The sequence below is a fragment of the Coccinella septempunctata genome, chromosome 4 (genome assembly GCF_907165205.1).
Source record: "Coccinella septempunctata chromosome 4, icCocSept1.1, whole genome shotgun sequence".
Classification (NCBI taxonomy): Eukaryota; Metazoa; Arthropoda; class Insecta; order Coleoptera; family Coccinellidae; genus Coccinella; species Coccinella septempunctata.
This window is the reverse complement of record NC_058192.1, coordinates 3,096,663-3,113,725: the sequence shown is the minus strand read 5'-3', so window position 1 is coordinate 3,113,725 and position 17,063 is coordinate 3,096,663. Positions and strand designations below refer to the sequence as shown.

Here is a 17,063-nt window from a genome sequence, read left to right as displayed (position 1 = left end):
GAGCTCAAAGAAATTAGGCGTACTGAATATATATATAATCCTTTAGCTACCATGTATACAAAGTATGCGGACTTTTTTGTACAAGAATCAAGCAAATATGATCATTTTTACATAGTATACATTGCCCTTCCTACACCCTTTTTTAAATTATCTGTCGTGGAGGCACAGTGTCCTAGTTTTAGGTGAATTTCATTATGACAAAATGAAAAAAAGAGTTATTCGAAATTCATGATCATTACTTGCTGGTCGTATCTGTAACGGATCCTCTGTATCCCGGAGTTCTCCAAACTCTTCGGATCCAAAGAATGGCTCCTCGGTTTTATGTAACACGGTATCTCAATCTCCTTCTTGCTCTTCAACCAATTGAAGTAATAAGTCATCTCTTCGCATGTCGTGGATCCTAATTCTTAAAGTCCCACTCTCGGAAATTGTCACACGTTCGAGATCATTTTTCACCTGATCGATACGTTAGCGTGAGTTAACTGTCTTATCTTCGCCGGCTGTACAGGGTGTCCGGATCGAAAGTTCGTGTGATTCAGGTGGTCAAAATGTGAAGAAACCTCCAAAATTGACTCAATTTGCGATAGCTTCGTCAAAATTCGACAGATTCAAATGAAAGTTTTTGGATGAAGTGAAGCTGAGTTTATCGAAAAACTTCCAAATGGAGTGGATTTTGATGGTCACTTTGAAGAGGCTCTAGGGCATGTGTTGAAACGAAGTTTCCATCCAATTTCGACCTCTAGAATCACCTGGTACAATCCGGACATTCTGTATAATCGTTGTACCTGATATAACGCGTAAACCTTCGATGGCAACGTCATAGTCACGATAATTGTCCAAATTCGAGAGCTGGTATCGTTTCTAAGCGTCAAGAATGGCGTATTTTAGCCGCGGGCTAGGAAATCTTCCGCAAGAGATGGATTTCCTTGAAGTCGACTTTGAAAATTACGGACGGACTAATTACAGCACAATCGTACGAAATAATTAGTGGATATCGCTGTGTAGGAACGTCGCTTATTAAACGAGCCGAATCGAATAACGCTTTGTTCGTCAGAAACGAACGAAAAATTATAACGAATTTAAGCAAGGACCATTTTAATCTGTCATTCTTCAAGGGCTTGGATTTATTGACGTGATACACACCGGATTTCAATAATTGTCAAAATTAAATCATTAACGATGCCATTTTTCATGTTCCCCAGAAGAAAAGCTTTATTTACACATAATTCCGCAAAAAAATTCCATTAGGATGTTAAAATTTCGAAGTCCTTCGAGTCGTAAAGTTCGTGATTTACCACACAAGCGTCACTCTATTTATTTCTTGAACGTTGAGTAATCTAAAGAAGATTTATCTTTACTATCATAAATAATATCATTATTATGCTCTTAATCAGTCACCTCGAAAGGCAATTACATATTTTTTCATCGTAAATCACTTTTGGACTGAATTGTTGGAATAAAATTTATGAAACTGTATAAAGTTTGAATATCCGAGGAGCAGAATGGAAAAATTATGCTTAATTTTTACAAGGAAAGATGCCACATAAATCTCTTTCCATACCCATGGTCTTATCGGGGAGAAATCATAAAAAATTCCGGGAAAAATTATAACACACGCCCAATAAATCATCACGAATGAATCATTTTGCCAACCAAGGAAGGTAATGAAAATTATGTGATTTTTCTTAGTGGAAAATTCTTGAAATATATGAGGTATCCGTGCAAAGCCTTATTTATTTTATTTTCCGGACAATTGTTTTGGTTTCCGAATGCAATATAGTTGGCTTTGCCCAATGTAAACCACATATGGATAGGAAGTCTGTAACGAGAGAAAATGTCATTTGAATGGGGTGTAATTTCCTCTCAAAACTTCTCGGTCAATCACCCTGTATCAATGATTTCCACTATCGAATACCTAGACTTTTTTTACTGTGTATACATGTACAACTTGTTCGGAAATTCACTAGCTTTTTACCGTAGTGTCAACCGAATCACCGATTCTAATGGATCAATTTCACAGCGCAATTAAGTTTTAACACGTCCAGCATTGGCGCTTCACAATCGAACGCGTATTTTCCAAGATTAATTGTCCGACTGAAGTGGATTTTAATGGAATTCAAAAGGAATCGATGATACTTCAAAACATAAAAAGAATCTCTTGTTGTTCGTTGTTTTTTGTCAAAACTGGGCGGAAAAACTACCTAGAACAAAATAATTCGTTAAAAAACGCGTCGATTGAAAACAACTACAAGGAAGATACACCCGGGTGTTGCTCGGGCATTTTCCAGAAGCTTTCACCTGAGTTTTCTTCATAGAAAGAAAACAGACGTATAAAAACAGTCCGAGAAAAATTTATTCTTTTATCTATATCGACCCGGGTCATTTTACCCACTAATACGAGTCCGTAGATCACGAATATGTAATTAGATTTTTTGTAGGATCGGTATTTTGCGAAATAAATCAATGCAAATGCAAAATTTCGAAAAAATTGGTCAAGTTTGAGGAGCTGTAGCAGCCAGAAAAAAGGGACTAGACATAAGCTGATTTTTTTAGTGATAGACTGATTCTTTGCGAATAAAATAATCCTAATTCCATCCATCTACCGCGAACATTTTAGTTTTTATGATTTTTTCCGCGAAGGTCCAAAATTTCCGATTTTTCATCGACCATAACTTGAAAAATAATTTTTTTTAAAAATATCTGTACAAATTTGGTTTTGATCGGAGACCAAAAATTTTTTTCAAAAAATCGCAATTTTTCCATACATATGTATGGAAAATTTGAAAAATTTTCGATCACCCCGATTTCCACCAAAATTGGATTATTTACTAAATCGAGGTCGTAGATCACGAATATGCCAACAGAATTTTGCTGAAAGGATGATTTTTCAAGTTATGGTCGATAATAAATCAGAAATTTTGGACCTTCGCGGAAAAAATCATAAAAACTAAAATATTGGCCGTAGATGAATGAAATATGGTTTTTTCTATTCACAAAGAACCAATCTATCACCAAAAAAAATCAGCTAATGTCGAGTGCCTTTTTCCTGTCTGCCACAGCACCTCAAAGTTGACCAATATTTTTCCAATTTTTCCACTAAAAGTGATTTTTTTCCCGAAGTACTGATCCTAGGATAAATTTAATTGCATATTCGTCATCTACGATCTCGAATTAGTCGAAAAAATGACCCGAGTTGATATCATTCGAAAACTAAAAAAAAATTTGATTTACAAGAATGTCGTTGGCTCTCGCCTATCCTTACAACCGAATTATTTCAAGTCCGAAAAAAATTCATTCATCTGGATGATTTTTTAGTGATAGATTAGTTATTTGCGCATAGAAAAAAACCACATTCAATTAACCTACCGCGAAAGGTTTAGTTTTTATCATTTTTTCCACGAAGATCCAAGATTTCCGATTTTCTACAAATTAGGTTGAAAATTTTCACATATCATTAAAAAGATTAGCAACTCGACCAACTGACTTTGACCCTTCTGATCCATATGCTAGAAAACAATATAAAAACCGGACGAAATCAGGTCGAGGATAAATTGTATGAACCAAAATAATCGTGAACTTTTTTAAACGTCCTCAGATAAAAATGAAGAACTCTACAATCACATCCCAAATGATAACCACAACGAAGTGGGAAAATTCTATCCTAAGCTGAAAGATAATTTCCACCTCATTAATAGGTCGATAAGACGAGAGGATGAAAGAATAAATGTAACAGATATTCCAACGATAGAGAAATAATAAAACTTCGTGTAAAAACGGCAGAGTTTTCTGAAATTCACCGATTTCTTGTTCGTTCCCGATTTTCGGAAACAATGTATGGGGTCACTAGATTTTGCGAGTTATTCATTGACCAAAATAAAAAATTGAACCAACAATATGACGTAATTTTTCAAGAAAAATTGCTCTTAAGTTGACCTTTGAAAAATCCCGAAAAATTTTTTTTCAAAGACTAGAACCATCTCAGGCATCCCCTATTCCTTTGGTTCTCGAATATCTGCGTTTCTCAAAATGTATTCCCTAAATTCGATGATATCCCCTACACGACCATGGCATATCGACGAAACAGCACAAAAAAAACAACTTCCCCACTGAATTTAATACAAATAAAGTAGATCGCTGAAAAGTCTCGAAACGAAGTAAAAATATGTTTAAAATTATTCAATTACGAAGGTTTCAGGTACAACCAAAACAGCCAACGATTGATAATAGAAGTTACTCGACAATATCGCACTCAGATTCCCACGAAGATTGAGACGCCGGGTACCAATCCAACACACTCGTGACACACTACGAGAAACAGCACGTGCTCGGCACCAACGCTGGTACTGCCGATGGGTGAAATCGAAGGACCACCATCGCAAACTGAATCGAATGGAGCTATCACATTTTGTTCTCTATCATCCGAGAGATACCGATGATGTTAATGCAACTGGTCTTAACGCGGGAACATTAGTGATTTTGATTATTACCGGCGGCTATGGTGTGTGTGTATTGTGGTTGCGCAACCGAGCGAGAGAAGGAATCGGGAATCACACAAAATCGTCTGTTTACGAGCCTGCCTGACGATAAAAAGGTGCAATTACTGACCCGGGTGGTATCTTTGGCGATGCAACGAGACGTACCGAGGTAAGAGGACATGTCAAGGTTTCCAACGATGATAACTTCGAGAAGGGTACTAACGAAATTCGGGAAAAATCTCAGGCTTCATGTAGGCTGCTGATATTCCATGCTCAGCTCAAAGGGGGCATAGAAATAATCAGGTTGTACGAGGATATATTGCCTACTATGGAACCAAACAAAATTTCAATGTCAAAATATTTCATTACTCAACATGTTCTCCTCTTAATTGGATGCATTTAGTACAGCGAACTTGCAACGTCTCTAGACCTTTAAAAAAAAAATGTTTCTTCTTGCTCTGCAAACCAGGCGTCCATAGCTTTTATTACCTCCTCGTTGGAAGAAAATTCACGACGTTATAAACTTTTTTTCAGTTGAGGAAAGAGATGGTAGTCGGATGGAGCCAAATCTGGTAAATAAGGGGGGTTTTCTAGCAATTAAAATCCTAAATCACGAGTTTTTTGCATGGCAACATGAGATTTGGGTGCAGGGGCGTTGTCCTGCAAAAACAAAACACCTTCGGATAGCTTTCCGCGTCTATTCTCTTTAATTTTTCCCTCGTAGAGTGGTCAGTAATGTCGTATAGTAATCTCTGGTTATTGTTCTACCCTTATCCAAAAAATCAATCATGATTACTCCATGGCAATCCCAAAAAACTGAACCAAGAACTTTTCCAGCAGATTTTTGGACACGAAACTTCTTAGGTCTTGAAGAACCAGAGTGTCGCCATTCCATCGATTGTTGCTTTGTTTCTGGATCGTAGAAATGTACCCAAGTCTCATCCATAGTAACAATTCGGTTGAAGAAGTCTACATTGTTTACAAATCGAGCACAGATCGAGCGCGATGCTTCTACCCTTGCACGCTTTTGGTCAGCATTCAAGCATTTGGGGATCCATTTTGCAGCAATTTTTCTCATGTCCAAATTGACGTGAACTATATGATGAACGCGTTCGTATGAAACATTCAGTGCTTCAGATATCCGTTTTAGCCCAATTCGACGGTCTGATAAAATCATGTCATGAAATGCATCGATATTTTCGGGGACTGACACAGAAACTGGCCCGATTGGTCATCATCTTCAATGGAAAATTTACCTCTTTTGAAGCTTGCAGTCCAATTTTTCACGGTCGCATACGAAGGACATTGATCACCAAGGGTATTAAGCATATCTTCGTAAATCTGCTCACCTCTTAACCCTTTTAAATAGAGGTACTTGATGATGGCTCGATACTCCAATTTTTCGATTTTCACAATTTCGGTGGACATCTTCTTTCTTTTAATTCATCGCGTAACTCTGGTTTACCTTTTCGACCTCAAACCTCACACTGACACTTCTAATGAGTTAATGTTCGTTGCTATGGTAACGCAATATTTTTTTGTATGCATGGAACTGGTCTAAGCTAACTAAATATCAATACATCCTCGTATAAAACTCGTCCAACTGACTGGCCGATTCTGGGAGATACGCGTCTTCCGAAAGACCAAACAGTTGAACTGAGGTAGATGAAATTTCGATATTAACCACAAGAAGAGTTACACTTTCAGAATATGTATCACTCTTAGCTCTACGATGATTTTTCAGGGAGATACGCGTCTCGCGAAGTTAACCTTCGAAAAATTTCATTTTACACGGCATGCTCCTGACGAAAAATAATGAAAAAATCTTAACGTATTTTGGGATTTATTGACTCTCAAATCCACTGGATGATTTCAGCATTCATTTTTCATTTGTAGCTTGATTCTCTCGCCGATGTGTAGAGTCATTCGGGGTAACTGAGCGCAGTGGGTAAGTGTGCGCAGTGCGTATATCTCGACTATGCAATGTATGAAAGAGGGGTTCATTTGGGTGAAGCAAGGGCGCAGAATCCCCAAATTAGTTTTTCATAGGAGTGCGCCGTGCGACGTTTCGTTAACTTTTCATTTGCAATCAATCAAATTCACTAGTTTTCTTGTTAATTTTCAGCATCTCTACAAATTCTGCCAGGTCCAAGTTCCGAGTCCGACAGTGATAAACAATATTTTATTCGATTATAGGCATATTAATCCAAATATATAATAAAAAATTGTAGGTTCTCTTAGCTGCTCAACTCTATAAGAACGTCAATTCAAATTTTGGCTTACTGGGGAAAGTGTGCGCGGGTAAGTGTGCACATAGATTCATTATATGGGCATTTGTTCAGTGAGGAATAAATTATGACATGGTTGATTTTCTTGGTTAAGACTCGATCAATATTGTCCTATTTGTTCGGAAAAATATGAAGAGCCACCAACAGGGGAATGCATCAAGTGTTGTGTTCACCAAGAATTGTGGCACGAACAACCCGTGAGGGTGCGCACACTTATCCGCAATACGGGGCATGTGAACGCACTCCGACTTTCTCTATTAAATTCTTTTTTGCGGAAAGAAAACGTTTTTGTTTGTTTGCTTTTTGATGTTTTCTTATAGATTAGAAAATTCTCTATCTTATGAATATGTTTTAATTTTCCTAGCTTCAACATTTGCAACAGTGTATGGCTTCAAAGGCAAAAGTGCGCACAGTTACCCCGAATGACTCTATATGGATGGAGTGTGGATCCTACTCCAGTTAAGGTAAGGTCAAATAGGTATTGTGCGGTATACTGATAAAACTTTAATTTTTCCTCAGCACCTTCGAGTGTCGTGAATCATTTTCGCCCGTCGACCCGCGATAGCATGATTCACTTCGTCATTTCGATCCTACCGAATCGATTTCCTCCGCTATGGACGAACAATCGGAGCGTACTTGCATCGAGGACTTATTCGATGGCCGCAATCCGGAAGTTAAATCTGAAATTTCGTAAATAAGACAATGGCGCGGCATTTCATTAAAACGTCGAACGATTCTATTGTATCGATCCAGGAGAAATGTTAATTCCTATCTGCATCCCATACGCGGAATGGTAATACCTATGGACACCTTCGATCGGCGATGAACCTTTGGAACCGAGCAAAGGAAAACATTTCAAGTGTGGAGTTTTCGTCGGATACCTAGGCGGGTACTTTCCGAGGTTTCTAGATGAGATACTAGTGGGGAATTCTCCTCGATTTGGGTTATCACTGCATATATGCAAGTTTAAACTGAATAAGTATGAGTTTAATTCATGATTTTTTCAAATTCACCGCGGAAACTATTCAAAATCATCCTTCAAATGTGGGGTTTTAAAATTTAAATCGCTTGGTTTCAAGTTTACGATTTGGCAACAGCGCATACAAGACAATGAAAAGAACAATGTCCGATCAGCTTGTTTATAAAATAACAGCTGATGATCTACAGGCGCGTACTCACTGGCGAGCTTCAACTGCAACCGACTATAAAAATCCCATAAAATTTTACGATCTTCCTTGTTCGTCGCAGACTTCATAGACTGCCATCTTTGTCTATCTCATCAAGATAATGCATTTGTTGTCCTTTATTATTCAGGCATATTTCAGTCGATGTTGCCAGCTTGTACAATTCTAACAAAACGCTTTGAACTTTAAATACCCATTTTTATTTTTCACTTTAAGTGCTTAAAATAATTTTTTTTTAAATGGTTATTTCAAAATGTGACGTTTCAAAGATATTTCATAAATAATACAACATTTTCGTCAGAAGGAGTATTCCCTATTGTTTCATGGTCGTAACGGCAGAAATGTAAGAGCCGAAATTCTTGAATTTTCCTTCATTTATACAGGCTGTCCCAGATATCGACGCCGAGCAGAAACCGAACAAATTTAAGCCGTGTATTATTTTTTTTTGGCGTTGCTTAGCGAAAGTACCACTGGATTCCTTTAACGAACCCAACTGATGTGCCTGAGCACACCATAACAACCCCAGATACGACAAAATTATTCTGCTACGTGATGATGGTATTGATTAGTTCGTTGGATGGTAGAGGCTTTATCAGACAATACAGGGTAAAGCAGAGCCGATTCACGAGTTTCAGGTGCTAAAAAAATTGTAAAAGTTCAAGAAAAACGGTTTCATTTAATGGAATCAGTAGGGAGTACAGGGTGAGTCCTTGACTGGTACAAATATTTTAGCAGTAGATTCTTGAGGTCCAAAGGAACACTTTCTTCCATTGCCATTTTTTCCGAATCGACTCGGTTTAAAAGATACAGGCTGTGAAAAAACCATAAAAAAATGTAATTTTCAGTTATATCTCACAAACAGTTTTATCGAATGAAATGATTTTCCGAATATAGTTTTTCATTTATTTGATGAATCTTTTTCGAACACAAGATGTCACCCACGTCTTCCAGTTTTCTCATTATGACCTTTACGTACCATAAAAATACCAAAAATTCAAAGAACCCAACTATTGAAACTAAATTGGACGCCATTTAATGAATATTTGAACGTTTTGTCAAATGAAAGTATTCTTCACAGTTTCTCGTATAATACGCCGTTTTCGAGTAATTTGATGTTCAAAAATAAAATATATCTGTGAGATTCGAAAAATTGGGTATTTTGGCTGAATACAATCCTGTTCAAAAAATCCACAGATGTGTAGACACACAGATCAAGCTAGTTATTCTGGAGAGAATTTTGTTTTTCCAGGGGTGGCACAGCTCATTATGAAAACTTAAAATGGCTGTATCTTTTTATCAGGACCAAATCGGAAAAAATGATATAGGAAAAAAAATTTTTCTTTTGACCTCAAAATTCTACTGCTGAAATATTTATATGAGTCAAATACTCGCCCTGTAGTTTTTGTACTCAACTTTTGAAAACGAAATCGATGATGAGCAGCGATAACCTGATGTGGTCGGTAGCTCCGAAGAAAGAAATCGCAGATGCTCAAATCAGTTGAGCGCGCTGGCCACCCTACGCCCCCTCTCAAAACAGCTAATGAAATTCGAGCTCTGTGGGCTGTAGCCCCATCCTGCTGAGACCAAATGTCCAAATGTCACCCAGATCCTGTTCTTCAGCAATTTTTCCAATTCAGGAAGGTTTCCAACTTGGAAACGTAACTGTGGCGGTGACATTTTCCTCTTCGAAAATGTAAGGACTCGTCATGTACTTCTCGCTTTCCCAAGTTCGCCCAATTTTTAATTTTGTATGCAGAAGGGGCAAAAACGTTGACAGGAATGTCAAAATGACACCCAAACGCCCGCTGGGTAGCGATCCCAGAAAACGAACGAACGGACCAAATCACGTTACAGACCCTAAGGAACACACAGAGCCCTTCCGCACCTACCTGCCCTCACCACAACCCCAGCAATGACCCTTCGAAACCCGTCAATTGGCTCTGAGCGAAATTTGCGAAAACACAGTTTGTTGTACTCTAATATCAAGACAAAAATCAAAAAACAAAACGAACCACAATCAATCTGGTAGTCCTCACTTTCCTCCCGTACCTGAACACGAAAATTTCACCTCCGATACTAGAGCAGTTTTTCATTTCGAAATGAAATCGTAGATATACGCGACTACCTACTACTTTCGCGAACGCTACTACTGAAACCGGGCACTAAATTGCATTCGGATCTTGTACTTACCCACACAATCAGAATCGGATCCGTTGATTGATGGTATATAGCTCTATTTGTTTTTCGTGTTTCGCCTTCAACGCGATAATTATGGCAATTATTCGATATTCGACGAAAAAAGAGTGAAAACTCACGCGTGAAAAGTAGGTACAGGATGGGCAAAATTGGTGGTACCTGAACTACAACTTTTTCAACCCAACGAGATAGAGGAAAATGCATGGCGCATTATGGTCGTCTTTTTTCGAGAAACTAATGATGCCATCAATTGCATTACTCTATCTTCTTTTGTTTTCGAGTAATAGGTCAAAATTAAAATTTCAACTTTGGTCATTATCTCCGTTTCTGTTTAAGCTAGGATGTTGAAATGAAGACATTATACAGACACTTTTTTGATAGCAATTCAATGGCGTACTGTGATTTTTTCCAACAGGTACATTTGCTGAGCTATAACATAAAGATGTATTTTTTCTTATGAAAACAGTAGTTTAAAATGACTTAGAAAGGCTGAGGGCGATGTATGATATATTTCTGAAACGGTAAAAAAAAATGGCGCTTCTTTCTTAGTAATTTTAAACTACTGTTTTCATAAGGAAAAAACGCAACTTTATGTTATAGCTCAGCAAATAAACCTGTTGGAAAAAATCATAGTACGCCACTGGATTGCTATCAAAAAAGTGTCTGTATAATGTCTTCATTTCAACATCCTAGCACAAACAGAAACGGAGATAATGACCAAAGTTGAAATCGCCCAAATTTTAATTTTGGCCCATAACTCAAAAACAAAAGAAGATAGAGGAATGCAGTTTATGGCATCATTAGTTTCTCGAAAAAAGACGACATGAATGGTACATTCATTTTTCTCTATCTCGTTGGGTTAAAAAGTTGTAGTTCAGGTATCACCAATTTTGCCCACCCTGTACACATAACGAGCGTTCAAAATTTTTTTAGGGTAAGGTAAGTGGTTTATTGCTGCTTTTTCCGAATTAATTCGAAATAACAAGTTCTTTTAAAGTCTGCAAAAATATACAGGGTGCGCCGACAACACGTAACTCTTCTTCAGGTGTGACTAAAGTATATAAAGGCGAGGCTGGAATGGAAAAATTGTTCGCTTACCTTTCTTCTGTCTTCAGGCGCCGAGGAAGTAGCGTGCGACTTGTTCCTGAATATGTCCATGACCTTGGTAATGGGGCTCCGCCCCGATGAAGCTGCCGTGACAGTGTGATAATATTGGGTATGAGATGAACCATCCCGTACCGGATGAGCAGAACCATCTCTGGGAGCTTTAGGCCTGGCGTGCATCAATCCTGTATGCTGGAAAAAAAAACGGGAATCAGTGACCTCTCAGACACTCCCCTTCGTTAGACTTCCTTTAAACAGATCACCAATTTAGCCCACTTCCAACAGTGTGGAAAAACTTTTCGATTGATCAATTCAACAGATCGAATTCCAAAGCAGATAGCAGTAGGTACAATGAACGGTAGTCCACGAGACTTATTAATATAGTATATACTACCTACTAGCCCCATTATTGACCAATGTCGTTGAATTTAAGTAGCCCAAAGCAATGGGGATGAGATTTTTGGACAACCTACACTTATACTCAAGGTCCGAACAAAAGCATAGTCCAAACCCAGGTAATTGAAGAGTGCAATTGCTGTGCAAATACTCCTGATGAATTTCTAGATCAAGATGTCATTGTTACAGTCCCTTAGGGTCTCTCAATGCTTTTACAACATAACGATTGCATAGTTTGCTTTATACGGTGTTGATACGTTTAAGTATCGACACCAATCTTAAAAAATACTCCCATGCTCCAATACAACATTATGAAATCAATTGTTTACAGGGATAGCCGGTGATGTTATGACACCGATAAGAAGCGAGTCTTCCAGAAACATCCCAATTAAACTCATCTGTATCGTGAAACTACCTGATATGGAAGCAATTAGGAATACATCACTTGGACAAGTTTTTTTTTCAGATATTGATCATGGAAGAGTAATTCTGAAAAACCTACTTTGACGTTCATTAGATCAGACCATTCCGCTCATTAAAAACCTATCAATTATAGATTTACTCGCAGGTTGACGAAGAGTCAATTCGGTTTTTCGTTAATTGCAGCCAAGTCTAGCAATACGAAAAACAAATGCAACGTTTGAAAGAATTCTAATGATGGAACAGACTCGAATGAAGATACAGAACTACATCGTGTATCTTGGTAGACAATTAAATGTATTAATTAACACAAAAAAGGCGCAATATTTTTCGAAGTATGTAGGAACGAACCTTGGACATTCGACTGCAGGGTAGCAGTCAATAGAAGCTCTTAATACCACTGAGGCAAGAAACCAGTTGAACGTTTAAATGATGAAAAATTTGAATTTTCGTTAGTGAAAAACAGACCGAAAATTTGAAGGGGAGAATAATTTTTCATTTGGGATAATGGCCGAATTCAATCGTACACGGATTCTTAAAAAAATCTGAGAAAAAGATCAATCGAAACGCTCGAGAGATGACGATATAAGTTGCGCATCCACCAGTTCATCTTCCAAGTTCCCATTTAACTTTTGCACCTTCAATTCATAACAACCTTCCAGATACTCAACTCGCGAGAAGCTAACTCATCATCACCGACCAATCAAGTCACAAAAACAATCAAATCTATTATCAAGCCATTATATGTAGTACTTTTGCAATAATTTTTCCATTTTCTTCGCACGTGAAAACCCCATAAAGCTGAATTTACCATCCCTAAACAGCAAATAGACAGTCTCTAGACTCTGTATAGACCATCTCTAGACGGTACAATGAGGACGGTCTCTAGACGTTATATAGACCGTCTCCAGACGGTATATGGAACAAGCTCAGTCATCATCTAGTCATAAAAACAGTCGAATCTATTATCAAGCCATTTTTGGTACTTTTGCAATAATTTTCCTATTTTTTTTCGCATGAGAAAACTCCTTAAAGCTGAGTTTACCATCTCTAAACAGCAAATAGACAGTCTCTAGAGTGTATCTAGACCATCTCTAGACAGAACGATATGGATCGTCTCTAGACAGTAAATAAACCATCTCTAGACGTTGTATAGACCATCTCTAGGTGGAATATGGGCCGTCTCTAGACAGTAAATAGTCCGTCTCTAGACTGTATATAAGAGCGCCAAGAGGGAAGATAATAACGTCTCCAGACGGAATATAAGACCATCTGTAGACGGTATATAGACCGCCTTTAGACGGTATGTAAAATCATCTCTAGAGATTGTATAAAATCGTCTCTAGACAATTTGTACACCGCCTTTAGGCGGTTTATAAGTTATAGACTAGTATAGAGCGTCCCTAGACTATTTTAAGCTGTTCTTTCACTGCCCAGAAATAGTCTATATACCGTCTAGAGACACTCTTATATTCCGTCTAGAGACGCTCTTATATACCGCCACTAGACTATCAGTAAAATTTCCCTAGACGCTTTATAAGACCTACTATACACTACTCTAGAATCAAGGCAGAATCAAGTATATGGATCATCTCTAGGCAATAAATAAACAGTCTCTATACGGTATACAAAAATGTCTTCAGACGGAATATAAGACCGTCTTTAGACGATATATAAAAACGTCTCTATATAGTATAAAAAACCGTCTCTAGACAATCTGTACACCGTCTTTGACGGTTTGAAAATTAAAGACTAGTCTAAACCGTCCCTAGACTATTATAAGCTGTTCTTTCACTGCCTAGAAATGGTCTTTACACCGTCTAGAGACAGTCTTACATTCCGTCTAGAGACGTTCTTACATACCGTCACTAGACAATCTGTAAAATTTCTCTAGACGGTTTATAAGACCTACTATACACTACTCTAGAATCAAGGCAGTATATGGATCATCTCTAGGCAATAAATAAACAGTCTCTATACGGTATACAAAAATGTCTTCAGACGGAATATAAGACCGTCTTTAGACGATATATAAAAACGTCTCTATATAGTATAAAAAACCGTCTCTAGACAATCTGTACACCGTCTTTGACGGTTTGAAAATTAAAGACTAGTCTAAACCGTCCCTAGACTATTATAAGCTGTTCTTTCACTGCCTAGAAATGGTCTTTACACCGTCTAGAGACAGTCTTACATTCCGTCTAGAGACGTTCTTACATACCGTCACTAGACAATCTGTAAACTTTCTCTAGACGGTTTATGAGACCTACTATACACTACTCTAGAATTTAGAAAGTATATGGACCGTCTCTAGGCAGTAAATAGGCCGTCTCTAGGCGGTATATAAAAACGTCTTCAGACGGAATATAAGACCGTCTCTAGACGATACATAAAAACGTCTCTAGACAGTATAAAAGACCGTCTCTAGACAATTTGTACACCGTCTTAAACGGTTTGAAAATTAAAGACTAGTCTAGACCGTCCCTAGATTATTCTAAGCTGTTCTTTCAATGCCTAGAGATGGTCGATATACCGTCTAGAGACAGTCTTATATTCCGTCTAGAGACGCTCTTACATACCGTAACTAGACAATCTGTAAACTTTCTCTAGACGGTTTATAAGACCTACTATACCCTACTCTAGAATCTAGACAGTATATGGATAGTCTCTAGGCAGTAGGTCTCCAGACGATATACATGTATAAAAACGTCTCTAGACAGTATGAAAGACCGTCTCTAGACAATCAACAAACCGTCTCTAGATGGTTTATAAGTTCGTCTATAATCTAGTCTTGACGGTATGAAGACTAATCGTCTCTAGACGATTTATAGACCATCTCTAGACAGTGTATAAGAACTTGGAACCATGGACGGAATATAAGACCGTCTGTAAATCGTCTCTGGACGCTGAAATAGACCAGACTAGAAGTTCTATAACCAAATTGCACATGCCATACTAGTACTGATATGTGTACTAGCACAACGAAGATGTTATCACAGTACAGCGCTCAGAATTCCAGCGCCTACCAAACTCACCAACATGGCACTTCTCATGCTTTCCATAAAAGCACTGCCCTTCTTCTTCCCCGCGTCTGAGTTGCTCCTGGACCTGAAGGCGTCAAACATGCCGCCCCCTTTCTTCGGGCTGGACACTTCGACAGAATCCACCGATCCTCTTCGACGCTCGCTACTGTTCGATCTGGAGGTAGATCCGCTGCGGCTCTCGCCCTTCTTCTTCTTGTCCGCCTTGGACTCGTGCTTGGACTTCTTCTCCTTCTTCGACTTGCCCTCCGACTTTGACCCCCACGTCCCCGACCGGGGACGGGGGATCGCCTGTTCCACATCCTCGGTGGTGGGGAGGGGTTGCGAGCCCAATTCCTGCATAAAAAAGTGAGGTTAACTATAGTTGGAGGGGACATCTGGAGCTAGGAAAGTAAGGGTGCAATTTCATTGTTCGTAAGGGTGAGTCTTTGACTCGTACAAATATTTTAACAGTATATTCTTGAGCTCAAAAGGAACACTTTTTTCCTTTACCATTTTATTCGAATCGGCTCGGTTTAAAAGATACAGGCTGTTCAGAAACCGTATAAAATATTTTTTTTAGTTCTATCTCACAACACTTGAAACTGAGTTTGACGCTATCTAATGAATATTTGAATGTTCTGTCGTATAAAAACATTCTTCATATTTTCTCGTATAATGCGCCATTTTCGAGTAATTTGATGTTAAAAAATTGAAAAGTGTCTGCGAAAAATTGGGTACTTTGGCTGAATACAAATCTGTCTAAAAGATCCACAGATGTGTAGAGCCACAGATTTAGCTAGTTATTCTGGAGAGGAATTTGTTTTTCTAGGGGTGGCACTGCTCATTATGAAAACTTAAAATGGCTATATCTTCTTATCATGGCCGAATTTGAAAAAATGGTATAGAAAAAAAAAATTCTTTCAACCTCATGAATCTACTGTTAAAATATTTGTACATATATTCAATCAATTTTTATCAACACTGTGAGCGTGATGACAGCATCCCCTTAAATCTTAAATGGGAAGGGGAGTTCAGTGACACCTTGTTTTGAAGGCAATTCGATTGCATTGTCAAAAATGCCATACACTCGATTTTTTTTTTGTTAATATTTACGAAAAATAAAAGAAAAAGTAAAATAGTTACGACAGCAACAGATGCAATGAAACATGAAGATGAGGGTAATTTTTTATTATAAAAGACCTTTTTAATCCGGCCCTCAAGTTTGGGGAAACTTCAACCTGAATTTCTTAGCATACTGTGCGTATTATTTACTTCCAATTCTTCTACATCTAGGGTCAATGTTTTATACACAACCGACTTTAAATGTCCTCAGAGGAAAGATCTAAAGAGGTCAAGTCTGGCAGGCGTGGTGGCCATTCAATCTGCTCGCTTCTACCAAACCATTTCTCTTGGAAATTATCAATGATCAGTAGTCATTGCCTCAATGGATGAAAGTATTGAAGTGAGGCTCCATCTAGTTGAAAGTGAATGTTGTAAAAATATAAGGATGAGGATATAATTTTGAGATTAGTTAAACAATGGCTCATAGATCCTTCCTAAGAGAAATGGTACAAGACTAGTCGTACACTCATTTCACCAAATGATTGAAGTAGAACCAGTAGAATTAAAATTTTGCAACTATTACTGGTTGTTCGTTTTCCAAAAGAAATATTGACACAACGAAACTCACTTGAATACTTAGAAGTACAACCTATTGGCAACGAGAAAACTCATAACTAAACAAGGAGCAACTCCATCGCGATCGATATCACTGAATATATTTCCGATTGGTTAACAGCAATAACGAAAACAGGAAGAACTACTTTACAGATATGACAACATATCTGAACATTATGCGTGTAGCATTCAATTAATTCATTTATCGATATCGACGCGGAACAATGTAGTCGGTAGCTATACGTAAACGACAGTTTTATCCTGGTTGTTTTTCTTCATTTCGATTTTCTCGAACCGATA

General features: G+C 38.0%; 1 protein-coding gene across 1 annotated transcript in view; it reads right to left on the bottom strand.

Moving 5' to 3' along the window:
* Positions 1-17,063, bottom strand: part of LOC123312161 (5'-AMP-activated protein kinase subunit gamma-2) — a 69,414-nt gene that overhangs the window by 42,545 nt on the left and 9,806 nt on the right. Inside the window, exons 3-4 of the mRNA XM_044896418.1 lie at positions 15,099-15,440; positions 11,242-11,439 (exon numbers count right to left, since the gene is read on the bottom strand). Coding sequence (XP_044752353.1) covers positions 11,242-11,439; positions 15,099-15,440 — 540 coding nt within the window. The remainder of the gene's footprint in view (positions 1-11,241; positions 11,440-15,098; positions 15,441-17,063) is intronic.